Source organism: Eptesicus fuscus, chromosome 22, assembly GCF_027574615.1.
Source record: "Eptesicus fuscus isolate TK198812 chromosome 22, DD_ASM_mEF_20220401, whole genome shotgun sequence".
NCBI classification, from domain to species: domain Eukaryota; kingdom Metazoa; phylum Chordata; class Mammalia; order Chiroptera; family Vespertilionidae; genus Eptesicus; species Eptesicus fuscus.
Window position 1 is genome coordinate 33,712,542 of NC_072494.1, and position 15,644 is coordinate 33,728,185.

The 15,644-nt window shown below is 44.5% G+C and overlaps 1 protein-coding gene across 1 annotated transcript in view; it reads right to left on the reverse strand.

Annotated features, from left to right (window-relative positions):
* Window positions 1-14,365, reverse strand: part of LOC129148000 (complement receptor type 1-like) — a 110,525-nt gene extending 96,160 nt beyond the window's left edge. Inside the window, exons 1-3 of the mRNA XM_054712228.1 lie at window positions 14,239-14,365; window positions 4,731-4,928; window positions 3,721-3,823 (exon numbers count right to left, since the gene is read on the reverse strand). Of these exons, the coding sequence (XP_054568203.1) occupies window positions 3,721-3,823; window positions 4,731-4,928; window positions 14,239-14,356 (419 nt within the window). The 5' untranslated portion in view covers window positions 14,357-14,365. The remainder of the gene's footprint in view (window positions 1-3,720; window positions 3,824-4,730; window positions 4,929-14,238) is intronic.
* Between the last annotated feature and the right edge of the window lie 1,279 nt (window positions 14,366-15,644).

Genomic DNA, 15,644 nt, shown 5'->3' on the forward strand with positions numbered 1-15,644 from the left:
AATATTATTTTGATGACACTGAACCCCAAATCCATTTTGTATGACCCGGCCCAACCCTGAACCTTTCAGGGACAAGTAGAGGACATGCACATGCCCATTAGAAGGCGCAGTTGATCTTCAGCAAGGAGACACGCTTCAACAATAACAATGAAAAAACAAAACAATAACATAACACAATAAACCCTAGGAAATGGTGAGAATTTGATATTTAGAGTTACCTCAGTATTAGATTCCAATGTCCACTTCAACAAGAAATTATAAGGCATACAAAGTAATAGGAAAGTATGACCCATTCAATGGAAAACATAAACCAACAAAAACTATTCCTGAAAAAGCCCTGAGTGAACATGTACTAGACAAAAGACTCTAAAATAGTCAGAGAAACTGCATGTACATATTTCAGAGGCCCTCTTGGCACAGATCTGCAGTTTCCAGTTCCATAGTCCTCTTTTCCTTCATGGGGCAGCTGAGTGGCAACTGCAGAGAAGCGGGTATTTGTGAGTACCCTGATGGGCAAGACCATCGCTCTCCAGGTTGAGCCCAGTGATACCACTGAGAATGTCAAAACTAAATCTAAGAAAAGGAGGCTAAATACTTAGCAGAGATCCCAACAGGAACTTGGGGGCCAGAAGACATTGAATAACAGACACAAATAAAAACAAGCTCAACCTCTCCACAGTAAAACTGTGCTGCAGAAATGAGGGAAATATTAAGGTTTTCCAAAAATTATAGTTAAGAGAATTTGTTACCACATACCTCACCTACAATAAAAGTTCAAGGCTGTCCTAAAGTATACAAGAGAGTAAATAATATGATCTAGACAGTCAGTCCTAGTGCTGCGGAGTCTTGCCCATTAGCCAAGTTGGTATAGGGAGAGATTCTTACACTAAGCACACCAAAAACTATAAATATGAAGGGACAGGCACAAGTGTGCCAAAAGTTAGCAAGATAATTGGATAGAAAATAAAGCCCTCCCCTCCCTAACTATATAAGAACTGAGGGCCTGAGCAAGAAAGGGGGTAGGGGTGGTATTTGATGGGAGTTCCTGGTCTCAGGCACTTGAATAAAAACTCTTTCCTTTTCCATCAGCACCTGCGTCACCAATTTGACATTCATTGCAGCAGGCTGCCGAACCCATGTTGTTTGGTTTTGGTAAGTCATGCCATATGGATCAATATCTCACTCTAGGTATATACTAGGGCAATTATTATAGCTAGTCTTATTGTAACAATGGTTTGTAAATGCATATTTATCTTCTATGTAAATTAAGAAACAAAGCATACAATGAAAATAAATAGCGTAGAAGCCAGGATTTCAATGATTAAAATTGAAATTTGGGTTGTTGTGACACTAACAACCCAAATGGATGAGGATGGAGCTGATAAGCATTCATTATTGGAATTTATTGAATTTAAGTTGGGTCTATGGCCAAACCACCCTGAACGCGCCCGATCTCGCCTGAATTTAAGTTGGAATAAGTTCAATTTGTAGTGTTATAACTCTAAGATGTTAAGTGGAATTCACATGGGAACTAGAGACAAAATCACTACAGAATACACACGAAGGAAATGAGAAAGGTATTCCAACACTTTATTAGAAAAATCAAGTAGCCAAGAAAATAGGAATGTGCAAAAAGGGGGGGAAAAGCTTTAAGAAAACAAACAGCTCCCTCCTTGTCAGTAGTTACTTTAAACTTAGATGGATTACATTCTACAATGAAAAGGCAGAATGGATAACAACAAAAGACCCCACTCTATTCTGTCTACTGGAGACTCACTTGAGATTCAAAGACACCAATAAGTTCAAAATGAAAGGATGGAAAAAAGATCTTCCTGGCAAATGGTAACCAAGAGAGGGTGGCTATACTCATCCAGGCAAAATAGAGTTTGAATCAGAAAATGTTATAAGAGACATGAAGCACATTATATTTTAACAAGTTGCCCATCGTGCGATACTGCGCACAATAGGCCGCTCGCTGCTTTCCCAGGAGCCAGCAGGAACTGCAGCATGCCACAGGGATCCGCACTCCTTCCACAGGGATCCGCACTCCTTCCACTCATGCGGCTCCCGCCAGATCCTGGAGGGACCTGTGCTGCTTCCGAGGCAGGCGGGCCTGCCATCTCCTCTTCGGGCCTGCGCTCAGCCATGGAGGCTGCGGGCTGGCCTCCCCATCCCCCAAAGGCCCTCCATGGTTGGGGCATCGCTGTAGCAATGAAGCAAGCGTCCCACCGTGGTCGCTCACGGTGCCCATGGCCCAGAGGCCCTCCATCGCCGCAGGAACAAAGCAAGAATGCTGCCTGCTCTCAGCATTCCCAGGATGGGGGACTTTAGCAAGGCTGAGGAGAGCACTGGGCACCACCATCTTGTAGCTATGGATGCTGACATCTTTGTGATGCAGTGATGGTTAATTTGCAAATTATCCTTTTATTAGATAGGCTATTTCACATACTGCAAGAAAATATCTATACTAATAAAAGCCTATGCTGTCCTTGCACCCTCGCGTGACACCCTCATGTCATCACAAGATGGCCGCACTCATGTCATCACAAGATGGCCACCACAATATGGTTGCCACAAGATGGCCATCACAAGATGGCCACCGTAAGATGATGGGCAGTTGGGGGCAAACAGGCCAGCAGGGGAGGGCAGTTGTGGGTGATCAGGCTCACATGGGAGGGCAATTTGGGGCAATCAGGCTAGCAGTGGAGGGCAGTTGGGGGTGAACAAACCAGCAGGGGAAGGCAGTTGCGGGTGATCGGGTTGGCAGGGGAGGGCAGTTGGGGGTGAACAAGCCAGCAGGAGAGGGCAGTTGGGGGTGATCACACCAGCCATGGAGGGCAGTTGGGGGTGATCAGGTTGACAGGGGAGCAGATAGGCATCAATCAGGCCAGCAGGGGAGTGGTTAGGGGGCAATCAGGCTGGGAGGCAGAAGCGTTTAGGGGCAATCATGCAGGCAGACAGGTGCACAGTTAGGAGCCAGCAGTCCTGGATTGTGAGGGGTATGTCCAACTGCTGGTTTAGACCTGATATTTTATTATATAGGACTAGAGGGCCAGTGCACGATTTCATGCTATAGGCCTCTAGTCGTATATAATAAAATATGCAAATTGTCCCCTCTACTGGGAGTTCGACTGCTTGCTATGATGTGCAATTACCACCAGAGGGAGGCACGAAAAAAGGCAGATGTCGGTGATGTGGCACTGTGAGCTAGCAGCAGTGGAGGCACTGCCAGCCCTGATGGGCCCCACGAGAACAGAACCACAGCCAGATGGTAGAGCAGGTGAGTGGGTGGTGCCAGGCCAAGGTGAGTGTGAGCAGGGCCAAAGCATCGCACCCATTACCCTGCAGATGGCGACCAGCAACAACAGCGATGGGTGGTTAAGTGATGAACTCCCCTGTCTCTCTTTCCCTCCCTCCTGCCTCTTATAATTTAATGTAGGACCATGTCACCAGGATTACTACCTTTTTAATGACTATGATAGGCTTATTGTTACTTATCATATGATACAATTTTGCTTTCCTTCAAGTTAAATTTTTTTTCTATTCACTGCACATCTTTTCAGTCTCCATAAAAAGCCCAAGGGTTGATTGGCTGTAAGTACAACTTGTTCCACAGACAGCAAGATGAAATCAACATAATGGAAATGCTTAAGAAGAGAACCAAACCAAAAATGGAACCAGCAATGTTTACCTTCTTCCTCCAAGGAGCAGCTTACTTACCCCTCAGTACAAACATACTGAACTTGTGAACCAAACTGGGTAGTTCCATTATAGTAGACTAGTTTGCCATTTGGGGGTTCTTGTAGCTTTGAACATGACATTACTAAAAGAAAAATTTCAAATTTGCTGTTTTATGCAATGTCAAAATAGATTGGAATCAAAATAAAAATTCTACATTGTGCTATTAAACTGATGGGAACACTTTCTTATTTATTGTTATTGCATTTCTTGGGGTGACATTGGCTCATAAGCTTACATAGGCTTCAAGTGTACACATCTATGACACATGATCTATATTACTTTATTTGGGTGTGTGCCCACCACCCAAAATCAAATCATCTTCCACATATACTTAGTCCCCTTTACTAATGACTACCCCTGTGACCACCCACCCTTCCATCTGGTAACCACCCAACTGTTGTCTGTGTCTATGAGTTCCAGTTTTACGTACATCTGGTCCTTAATGTTTTCTGACTGACTCATTTCACTTAACATAATATTCTCAAGCTCCATCCATGTTGCTGCTAAGGGCCAAACTTAACCCATTATGCGCCATAAGCGTCTGTAGACGCAAGCTGCGGACCTTCCCCCAGGCCACATGCGTCTATAAAAAATGTTTTCGCTATGCGGCAGCCCTGACCAACTTTAACATCATTTTTCATGAGACTTTTCAGCTGAAAATATTCAAGATCACCTGAGTTGTGAGTAATATATTTATTTTTATAATATTCATTACAAATTGATTTTTTAAATTAAATTCAAAATATTGTGCTGTGTGGGGATGGTTTTCATTTTGGACACTTGGTAGTTAACTGGTAAAGATTCACTTTCACCCAGAGAATCAATGGCCATATTAAAAAGTTCCTGAAGATCTTCAAAGCCTGAAAAAATATCTTGCTACCTAAAATCCTTATCCATCTGAGAAAACCATCATGGTAATAGTAGAATATGCAGTCTAAAATGTATGATACCCTTTAGAGCAATAAAAATAAAAAATTTTGTGTACTTACTTGTACAACCCTCCTCAAGATCACTTGCCCATGTGCCATCATCCTGACAAACAATAAAGAGGGAATTTAAAGGAACAATAGGCTTGAATCCTGGGCAACACACATATTGTAGTGGGAACCCAGGAGAAATAATGGTTCCAGAACTAATCTTGGGTTTCATAGTTTGGAATTTTGGTGGGTCACCACAGCCATCTGTTGCTGAGAGAATAAGAACATGAAAGTAAAGTATTTTCTTTTCCACCAGCCACGGATTATGGCCTGGCAGCAGGCAGGTTGTACAGAATAAATGGAAAGTCCTTGGTGAGATTTTAAGTGATTGTGCCAGGCTTTTACTGAAGCATAGTAACCTCCATCTTGTACAAAAAAACTTCTGCCTGCAATTCTCTGCTATTGTTCAATAATCCCTTGTCTTGTAAACTCATTCTATAAAATGACTTTGTTTTTAGTTCAAATAATAGAAAAAGATAAACTTTACTGTCTGACCTTACAAGCTAGCCAACCAATGTAATAGACTAATATAGACTAATAGTGATAATAATTCCCATATTCTTATGACAAGTACTAACTCATGTATTCAAGGTTACAACTGTCTGTAACAATAACTCACACAGAGCTCTTTGTAATATCTGCAAACAAAGAGGCTCGAAAAGTATAAATATGGGAAACTTCTTTTATGTGTTGCTCAGAGATTTGGAAGAAACACCTCCCTCTGGGCCAAGTGCAATAAATGACTCCCAGTTATAAAGACTCATTAAGGCGTCTTGTATCTCACCCGCTGATTTATGATACAACATTCCCAGATGATGAGCTGTGTGCTTGCTTTAAATAACATCCTATTAGCTTTGGTTTCTTTGCAATTAACCTGAATATTCTTTCAATAGTAAACTGAAGAGAGAGCACCAATATTTTTGGTTTAAAAATTTATTTATGGAGAAACCAAGATAGTAGCATAGGAAATCACCTACACTTGCTGCCTTTCACAACCACATAGAAACCGTAACTAAATGGACGGACAACTACCACTCAGAACTGCAGAAAAGCAGCTGAGTGTTAGTCACAACTAGAGAGGTGAAGAAAGTTCACTGAGACCGGTAAGAGGTGCAGAGGTGTGGAAAGTTGCAGGCACCTGGATTTACTGCTTTTTAAACAAGGAAGGTGATGCAAGCTCCTGCTTGCTCTGAACTCCAGTTCCATGCGAGACTCTGGGGGACCAGGCACATACGGGGAGAAGCTGGACTGTCTGGCATCAGGACAGGAATGCGAGGGCAACTTATTCATAGAGGTGCTCACAGCGATCATTGTTCCTACACGAGGGCACGGGACACAGAGAACCAGGGACTTCTCTGGTTCAGGGCAGCCATTGCCATTTGCTCCACCATGGTGATTCCCAGAAACCCCTCCCCACCCAGTTTACAACCCCACCCAAGCTGTGTGCATTGGCTTTTGCATACGAATGGCCTGTTCTTTTGCCTAAAATAAACTGCAGCTGGGTCAGAGAGCCCCAGAGATTCCAAAAGAGGGCCCAGTGCCTAGCAGCAGCAGCAGCCTTGCTTCACAGCTGGGCCTCCTCTGGGCACCTCCAAACCCCGTACAAAGAGAAGGAATCTGCAGATGTCTCTGTAGCTCCTGCTGGGCGGCCTCAGACAGTGGCTGGCTCACTTGCACCTCCTTGGAGATCCAAGAACCAGTATACCCATTGGTCAGAGTGAGACCATACTGGAATACAAATCTTCACATCCATAAGAGACACACTCAAGGGGCAGATTTAGTGAGCACCAAAGCCCTACTGAAGCAAGTCCTGCTCCATAAGGGTGTCTCCTGCACAACAAATCGTCCAGTGTAGACACAGCTGGTTACCACAGCCAATGGCCTGGAGGTCAATTCCTCCCAGTGATACCAACAGCAATCAAGGGTTAACTACAACAAGACTGTGCAAACAGCCCAGAAAGGGGTGCACCAAGAATGTCCACCTCAGGTGTCTGTGGAGGCTGAGATACTGGGCCCTATAAGACACCAACCACACAAGGCCACTCTATCAACTCAAGGAGACTTAGCAGCTACCCAGTACATAAAAACTAACACAGGAAAGCAGCCAAAATGCTGAGACAAAGAAACAAGTCACAAATGAAAGAAATGGATGAAAGCAAAATACTGGATATAGAGTGCAAAACCACAGTTATAAGGTTACTCAAGAATCTTCTAGAAACCTCCAAGAAATTCAGTGAGACCCTTGAGGATATGAAAAAGGACCAATTAGAAATTAAGCATACACTGACTGAAATAAAGAATAATATACAGAGATCCAACATCAGACTAAAGCAGTGATGGCGAACCTATGACACGTGTGTCAGCACTGACACGCATAGCCATTTCTGATGACACTCGGCCGCATGCCGAGGATGAAACATTTGCTGCTCCTGAGGATGAAACATTTGTGACTAGAGTCTTGGAGTTAGTTTTTTCCTCAAAGTCACACACTATCTGAGTTATGCTCAGTTTTTTGGCGAAGTTTGACACAACAAGCTCAAAAGGTTGCCCATCACTGGATTAAAGGATCCTAAGAATCAAGTCAAAGATTTGAAATACAAAGAAGCAAAAAACACCAAACAAGAAAACAAAAAAGAAAAAAGAATCCAAAAATATGAAGATAGTGTAAGGAGCCTCTGGGACAACTTCGAGAGTACCAACATCTGATTTATGGGGTTGCCAGAAGAAGAGAGAGAGCAAGATATTGAAAAACTATTTGAAGAAATAATGACAGAAAACTTCCCCTACCTGGTGAAAGAAATAAACTTACAAGTCCAGGAAGCACAGAGAACCCCAAACAAGAGGAATCTAATGAGGACCACACCAAGACACATCATAATTAAAATGCCAAGGGCAAAAGACAAAGAAGAGAATCTTGAAAGCATCAAGAGAAAAACAGTTAGTTACCTACAAGGGAGTACCCATACGACTGTCAGCTGATTTCTCAACAGAAACTATGCAGGCCAGAAGGGAGTAGCAAGAAATATACAAAGTGATGAATAGCAAGAACCTACAACCAAGATTACTTATAGATATTTCTCTTTTCCACGTCCAGCGCAGCTAGAGAGCGGTCTGGTTCCTGAGTAGGGGCAGCTGGGATTGAGAAAATGAAAGAAAGAGACAGACACAGAGATGGAAGCAAAAAGCTGGGGCCACGTGGGACCACTGTCCTCTGACAGGGACAGGGACCCTGAGCCAATACAGCATGTTTATTTTATACAGCAAAAAAAAAACAAGAAGTTTTATTAAAAGTCAAAACAAAGGAGATGATGTGCATTCTTGGGTGGGCCCGAGTGGTATTCATTCCTGGTGCTTGGCTGGATTTAAATAACAAAACCCATCTTCTTGTACCTGGGCTGAAGGTCAAACTGAAAACATTCCTGCCTTTTGGCAAAGTGTGTTTCCAGGACAAGCCTCTGCCAATGCCACTGGATTCAGCTGACAATAATGAAAGAAATGCAAATGTGCCTTCACAGGCGCTCTCTACAATTACTCTACCCAGCAAAGTTATCATTCAGAATTGAAGATCAGATAAAGAGCTTCACAGACAAAAAAAACCTAAAGGAGTTCATCACCACCAAACCAGTATTATATGAAATGCTGAAGGGTACTCTCTAAGAAGAGGAAGAAAAAGCTAAAGATAAAAATTATGAACAACAAAGTGACAACAAATACATATCAACAAGTGAATCTAAAAATAAAGTGAATAAAAAGTCTGAAGAACAGAATAAACTGGTGAATATAATAGAATCAGGGGCATAGAAAGGGAGTGGACTGACAATAATTGGGGGAAGGAGTGTTGGGTAGCGGGAAGAGATTGGACAAAAATGTTACACCTATGGAGGAGGACATGGGGGGTGGTAAGGGTATGGGGTGGGGTGTTGACCAGGTGGAGGGGAGCTATGGGGGGGAAAATAAAAGGAACAACTGTAATAATCTGAACAATAAAGATTTATTTTAAAAATTTTATTTATAGATATATGCTCTTCCCATCTTTTTTTCTGAGTTTATTCCACACTCCCCTCCCGTCTCAGAAGACTTCTATAGTAGATAGCCCTCCATCAGATTACTCTTCCACAGTTTCAAACACAAGAAGAGCACCAAACCAAAAATGGAACTAGCAACATTTACCTCATTCCTCTAAGAAGCAACTTTTCCCTCATTACAAACATGGTGAGAATGTGACAATCGGTAGTTCCGTTAACGTGGGCTACTTTGCCACTTAGGGCTTTGACTGGCTGTAGACATGTTTTTTCTAAAAGATGATGATGACTTGTCACTTCAGGCTCAGTCTCCTCTCAGGAGGCAAGTTCCTGGAGGTCAGGATCATATGCCTTCTGTTCCTACTACACTCTGTGCTCAAGAAATTTTATGGTAAGTGCTGACTCTTAAATAAGCATCGAGGATTTCATAGGTCAAAATAAAGGTGGGCTAAACTATTTTAAAATATAAGACTTCACGTCATATGGTCCATATCAGTGAACTGAGCATTTCATAAGTGAATAGATGTCAATTAAATGTCAAAATTTAAAAGTTTAACATTGCTTTAAATATAATTTATTATTTTTTCACTAATCAATGGATCATGTTTGGCCGCAGAAGTTCTCTGAGGTAGCTGTTTAAGCTGTGTTACTATATTGCTATGCTGTTAGAATTTTTTGTTTCTGGATTTTTTGGTAGTTTTTTTCTTCCTAGAATATTATCATTTCTACTTCAGTCATTCCTCTTCCTCTTAATTATCCATGGGCTTGAAAATCTAACAGATCTGTTAGAACAGTATGTAAAATTATGTCATGGAGACACATCAAGTAAAGTCCTGCAGGGCTAAAAGAATACAGAGGTCCCTCCTATGAGATTAAGGATCTAAGAAAGGAGCTACATCTATGCTGATCCCTGAGAAACTTCTCTTTTCTTATTCCCTGGATTGGTCTTATGTCAGATTGATGTAAGCTTTAAAATATATACATTTGTACTTCTATCAAATAACAAAAAATATGTGCCTCTTTTTAAATTAAATGTATGGGGTACCATTGGTTAATAATTTATATATATTTCAGGTTTCACGTTGTAATAGGACATCTGTATACTCTATTGTGAAGTTTAGTCTCCTTCCCTCACCTCCCTTTAACCTCTTCCCCACCACCTCTTCCTTCTGGTAACCACTATTTGTGAGTTGTTTTGTTTGTTTCCTTTTTTCATTTGTTGCTTTTTGGTTTATATCCCACATGAGTGAAACCATACCTTTTGTCCTTTTTTGGCTGACTTCCTTAGCATAATCCTCTCAAGTTGCAAATGGCAATATTGACTCATTTTATAGCTGAGTCGTATTCCATAGTAGACTAGAGGCCCAATGCACGAAATTCATGCAAGGGTAGGCCTTCCTTCGCCCAGCTGCCAACACCTGGGGATCCCTCTGTCTGCTGTCACCCAGGCTTCCACCAGCTGCTGGCAGCCAGCCCCATTCCCTACCCGCACCTCCCTTGGACTGGCACTGCCTGCATCTGTCGCACCCCCTGCTTCTCCCTTGATCACCCTGCTAGGCTGGCTGGTGGCCTGGGACTGACTTTGTGGGGTGAGCATGGGGCAAGGGTGGAGCCCCTCCCTCCCTGACCAATCGCATTGCACCCACCTTGGCTGGCCTGGCGCCAGTGTATGTCATAGTGTGGTCATCTGATGGTTGTTCTGCTGTTCAGCAGTTTGGTTTATTTGCATATTATGCTTTTATTATTATAGGTTATTATAGAACAGAAGTCCGATGCAGGAAATTCATGCAAGGGGCTTGGCCCTAGCAGTCCCAGCTGCCTCAGCCCTTGCAGCCTTAGCTTCATCCAGAAGGTCGTATGTTTGGTCATTCTGCTGTTCTGTCTAATTAACATATTTGCTCTTTATTATATAGGACTAGTGGCCCGGTGTATGAAATTCATGCATGGGGGGTGGGGGGCATTTCCTCTCAGCCCAGCCTGCACCCTCTCCTATTGGGGACCTCTGGGGGGATGTCCGACTGCCAGATCAGGCCTAAACCAGCAGTCAGACATCCCTCTCGCAATCTGAGACCACTGACTCCTAACCGCTCACCTGCCTGCCTGCCTGATTGCCCCTAACTGCCTCTGCCTGATCGCCCCTAACCCCTCTGCCTGCCTGCCTGCCTGATTGTCCCTAACCTCTCTGCCTGCCTGCTTGCCCCCAATTGCCCTCCCCTGCCGGCCTGATCTCACCCCCAACTGCCCTCCCCTGCTGGCCTGATCACCCCTAACTGCTTCTGCCTCGGCCCCCACCACCACAGCTTTGTCTGAAAGGAAATAGAACGTCCAGAGGATGGCCGGTCAACCCGGTCTGATTAGTATATTACCCTTTTATTGGTATAGATATGTACCACTTCTTCTTTATCCAATCACCCATTGAAGGACACTTAGGTTGTTTCCATGTCTTAGCTATTGTGAATAATGCTGCAATCAATGAACATAGCCTCCCATAAATCTTGATAAGTGTTTTCAAATTTTTGGGGTAGATACCCTGAAGAAGGACTGCTGGTCCATATGCAAGCTCTATACTTAAATTTTTGATGAACCTCCATACTCATTTCTATAATGACTGCACCAATTTACATTCCCATCAGCAGTGCATGAGGATTCCCTTTTCCCTATATTCTCTTCAACAGTTGTTATTTCATGTCTTATTGGTAATAGACATTCTATCTGGTATGAAGTGGTACCTTATTTTGGTGTTGATTTGCATTTCCCTTATAACTACTGATGTTGAGCATCTTTTAATATGTTGGTTAGGTCCTCTGCCCATTTTCTAATCAGATTTTGTTGTTGTTGTTGTTGTTGAACTGTATGAGTTCTTTATGTATTTTGGGAATTAGCCCCTTATCAGAGGTATCTTTTACAAATATTTCTTCAGTTTATTTCATGTTGCTTCTGTTAATCCTTACTCGAGAATACTTTTTTCCATTTATTTTTAGACAGAGAGGAAGGGCTGGAACCAGGGGAAGAGAAAGAGAGAAAAAAAACATGGATCTGAGAAAGACACAATTGGTTGTCTCCTGCATGTTCCCCAACCAGGGCCGGGGTTTAAATCTGCAATCCAAATACATGTCCTTGACCAGGAATCAAACCAATGACACTTCAGTGTGTGGGCTCCAGGGAGGCGGTGGCAGCACAGTAGCTTTTTCTGCATCTATTGAGATAACCATATGATTTTCACCATAGGTTTTCTTGATGTGATGAATCACATGCATTGTTTTGCAGATGTTAAATCTTCCTTGCATCCCTGGTATAAATCCCACTTGATCATGATATGTAATCTTTTTAATGTATGTTGTACTTTGCTGAAATTTTATTGAGAATTTTGGTATCTACATTCATCAGGGATATTGGCCTCTAATTCTCTTTTTGAATATTATACTTCACTTTTCTGGAACACAGTAGTTATAAAAGAGTGGTGATACTATGGCAAAAACATGGGGCATTTGCAAACACCAGTGTGACAAGACAGAAGGATCTCTGCATTCTAGTAGAGCTAGGACAGAAAAGGAAGTTTGGGAAGAGGGACAACAGTCAGGGGAATTTGAGCTGGAGTGTGTGGGTCTCTGAGATATTTTGCTCAGAGAGGGTGTCTGAGGGGATGTCCTCACACCTAAGTTTGAAGGACAAGGAGCCAATTATGCGAGAAAGGAGGAGCCTGGGGACAGCAAGTGCAGAAGCCCCGAAGTGGCAGAGTGTGGCCTCTGGGCAGAAAAGCCTTCCCTCCCACCAGCCATTTGTTAAAGGCTCTCAGAGAGTCATGCCCCTTCCTCCAGGGCAGCTGACTGGGGCTGGAACACTAGCATTGTGGGTTGGTTACTGTCCGCCAGTCCCAGTAAATGTCAGCAAATCCTTACTGGTTGCCTACTGTGCGCCTGGCACTGGGATCTAACAGGGAGCAAAACACAGTCGCTGTTTATGTCCATGTGTGCGTGTGCAAACAGACCAAGAGTGAAATAAGGATCATGAAAGTAGGAATGGCTTGTTATTGGTCACCAGTGTGTCCCCAGAACCAGTGAGAGCCTGGCACATACAAGGCAAATCTTTATTGAATGAATTCTCCTAAGGAGAGAATGCAGCATGCAAACTGTCTATGTAACAGGATCCTAAAAGTCACTTGGGCATAGAAACACACATGCATACAACAATAGTTGGAAATACACCATAATATTCCATTGTTGCCCTTTGATCACATACGTTTTATACAGTGAGCATATATGTATGTATATATGTATTGATTACATTCAGTGAAACATGAATTTTGATAGTGGATGGCCTTCAGCTTCAGTTTATCAGCTACAGGGGAAAAGCCCATGGATGCTATTTATTGTTCATTTCTTATGACTCATTTCTCACTAGGTTTGGCTACCAGGTTGCTTCTAATCTCCCCTCAAATGGGACCCAAGCTAATAAAAAAGGAAAAAGACTGCGCACATGACATTTGCGAATAGCGCAGGGCATTATCTATATGGGAGGGCAATAGGACTGTGTCTCCATGCTTAAAAACAAGCAGCAGCCTGGAGAGCAATACCAATATGATTTGGGGGCAACAAGCAGCCTGTTAGCTTTTTGTACAAAAAGCACTGCGTGTCCTTCCCAATCCTTCTAAATCCCAGGCCCTGCAGCTAGCTCTCACTCACTAAGGGCTCTGTGGGCAACACGGGCTCCCCAAACCCCATACAAAGCAAGCAGTGAGCTTCCTTGCCCCACACCCTGCCCCTCTGGCCTGGATCCTTCTGTAAAGCAGACACCTGGTTCACCTGGCCTGGGATCCCCCAGCCCAACCCAGTGGGGCACAGCACCCACTCACCAAGGCTTCACTAAGCCCAGGGAACACAGGACAAAGCCTCCCCACGGGCCCAGCACTCCCCCAAGCAACATCCCCACACACAGCTGGGCATTGAAGAGCAAGCCCTCACCTTCAGCACCTGGTCAGGGCTTCCCATCTCCTTTTGTTAATTGTTGACAGTATTCCACATGTCCCCCATTTCCCCACCCCTTTGCCCTCATCCACTCAGCCCCCGCCCACTCCTGGCCTTCCCCACACTATTGTCTGTGTCCATGGGTTATGCATATATGCATACATGTTCTTTGGTTAATCTCTGACATCTTGATTGGCTCAGTCCCCAAACACCTGCAAGCTTTTGCTAGGGACACAGCTTGGCCCCCAGCACACACTGACTGCACCCAGCTCTCCAAGAGGCTCAGTACCTACCACCTAACAACCCTCACCGCGGGCCCTCTGAAGTCCCCCTCACTTCTGGGTTCCCCACGGAACAACCTGGAGCATCTGTGGCTAAGGCTTCTACCCTAACCCCGCATCACCTGGGTCCACCAAGCCCTGAGCCTCTACCCCACACACCAAGCAAAGTTCCCTTCGCCCTCCTCTCTGGTGGGCCAGCTCCCCCACCCGCTCTAGTTTCCCTCCAGAGCTGACCCCCTTTCCCTTCCCCTACCTGAGCACATGGGGAGCAGGAGCTCTAGGGCCAGCAGAAGGACCCCCAGGAAGCCCCACGAAAAGGGACTCTCCAGGCGGCGGGAAGATGCCCTGCGCGGCTGGTAAGAGGCCCTCATGCTCCCAGACATCAGAGGGGAAACCCGAGGGACAGTGAGTATTTGCCTCTTTGAGTGCAGGTCCCAGACGCAACAATCCCAGACTCACAAAGTGTCCAGGGCTTTTCACGTAGTGGGCGTGGCCTGGATCGTGATGTCATGATGGGCGGGGCCAATGGCGGTATGCAAGGAGGGGCCTCGCCCCCAGGGCTGTGCTTCAACCCTGCAGAGGGTGATAGCATGTGAGAATCTCTAACCTGGTAATTCTTGAGGTGAGGTGTTGGGCCAGGCCTCACTGAGAAGCTGCCATATAGTTTCAGTGGGGTCCTGGGAACATACTGTGCCCACAATTTGGGGAGCTTAAGAGGTTTTTTTTAAAACACAAGAAATGTTGTATTTTAGGTTTATTCTAATGGCAAAGCTTCATTCTATTTTCTGATCAGATTCACCCAAGGAGCCTTTACAGAGTGATTCTTATCCACAACCCTTACACGTTCTGCCTTGACTCTTCCAGCAATGGGTCCTGGCATTGCTCCTCGCCGTTTTTTTTAAACTCATCGCAGGTGATTCTAATGTGCAGCCTGGGTTGAGAACCACTCCTCTGTGGCTTTGCTTCTCAAAGGCATTGGTGGCTCCTTTCCTGTGGCTGCGGTAACAAGTCACAGCAGGTTGGGAGCCTCAGTGCCTTCGGGTCACTATAAAAATCCTACAGCCTGGGTAGCTGGTGATCAACAGCTCCTCACAGTTCAGGAGGCTGGGAAGTCCAAGATCGAGGCCCTGGCAGTGTCAGCATCTAGTGAGAGCCAGCTTTGTGGTTCATGGGCAGTGCCTTCTAGTGTAAGTTCACGTGGCAGAGGGCTGAGGGACTTTCCTGGGATTCCTTTATAGGGAAACTAATCCTATTTATGAAGCCTGAGCCCCCATCACCTAGTAACTTCCCAGTGGCCCCTAATGCCATCCCCTTGGAGGTTAGGGTTTAACACAGGAGTTTTGGAGGAACACAGACATTCACACAGTGTCTCAAAACAACACACATTTATTCTTTTCGTTCTGGAGGTCTTAAGTCAGAAATCAATTTCACTGGATGGAAATGAAGGTGTGGGCTGGGCCACCCGCCCACCAGGAGACTGGGAGAGAAGCAGTTTCCTTGCCTTTTCCAGCTTCTGGAGCTGCATTCTTTGCTTTTTGGCTCCTGCCTCCATCCTCCATCCAGCAGCCTTTTGCTTGAGTGGTCACATTGCCTGGTGCTGTAGTCACATCTCCCTCTGCCTTCCTCTTAGAAGGAGACTGTCATTACATTTAGGGTCCC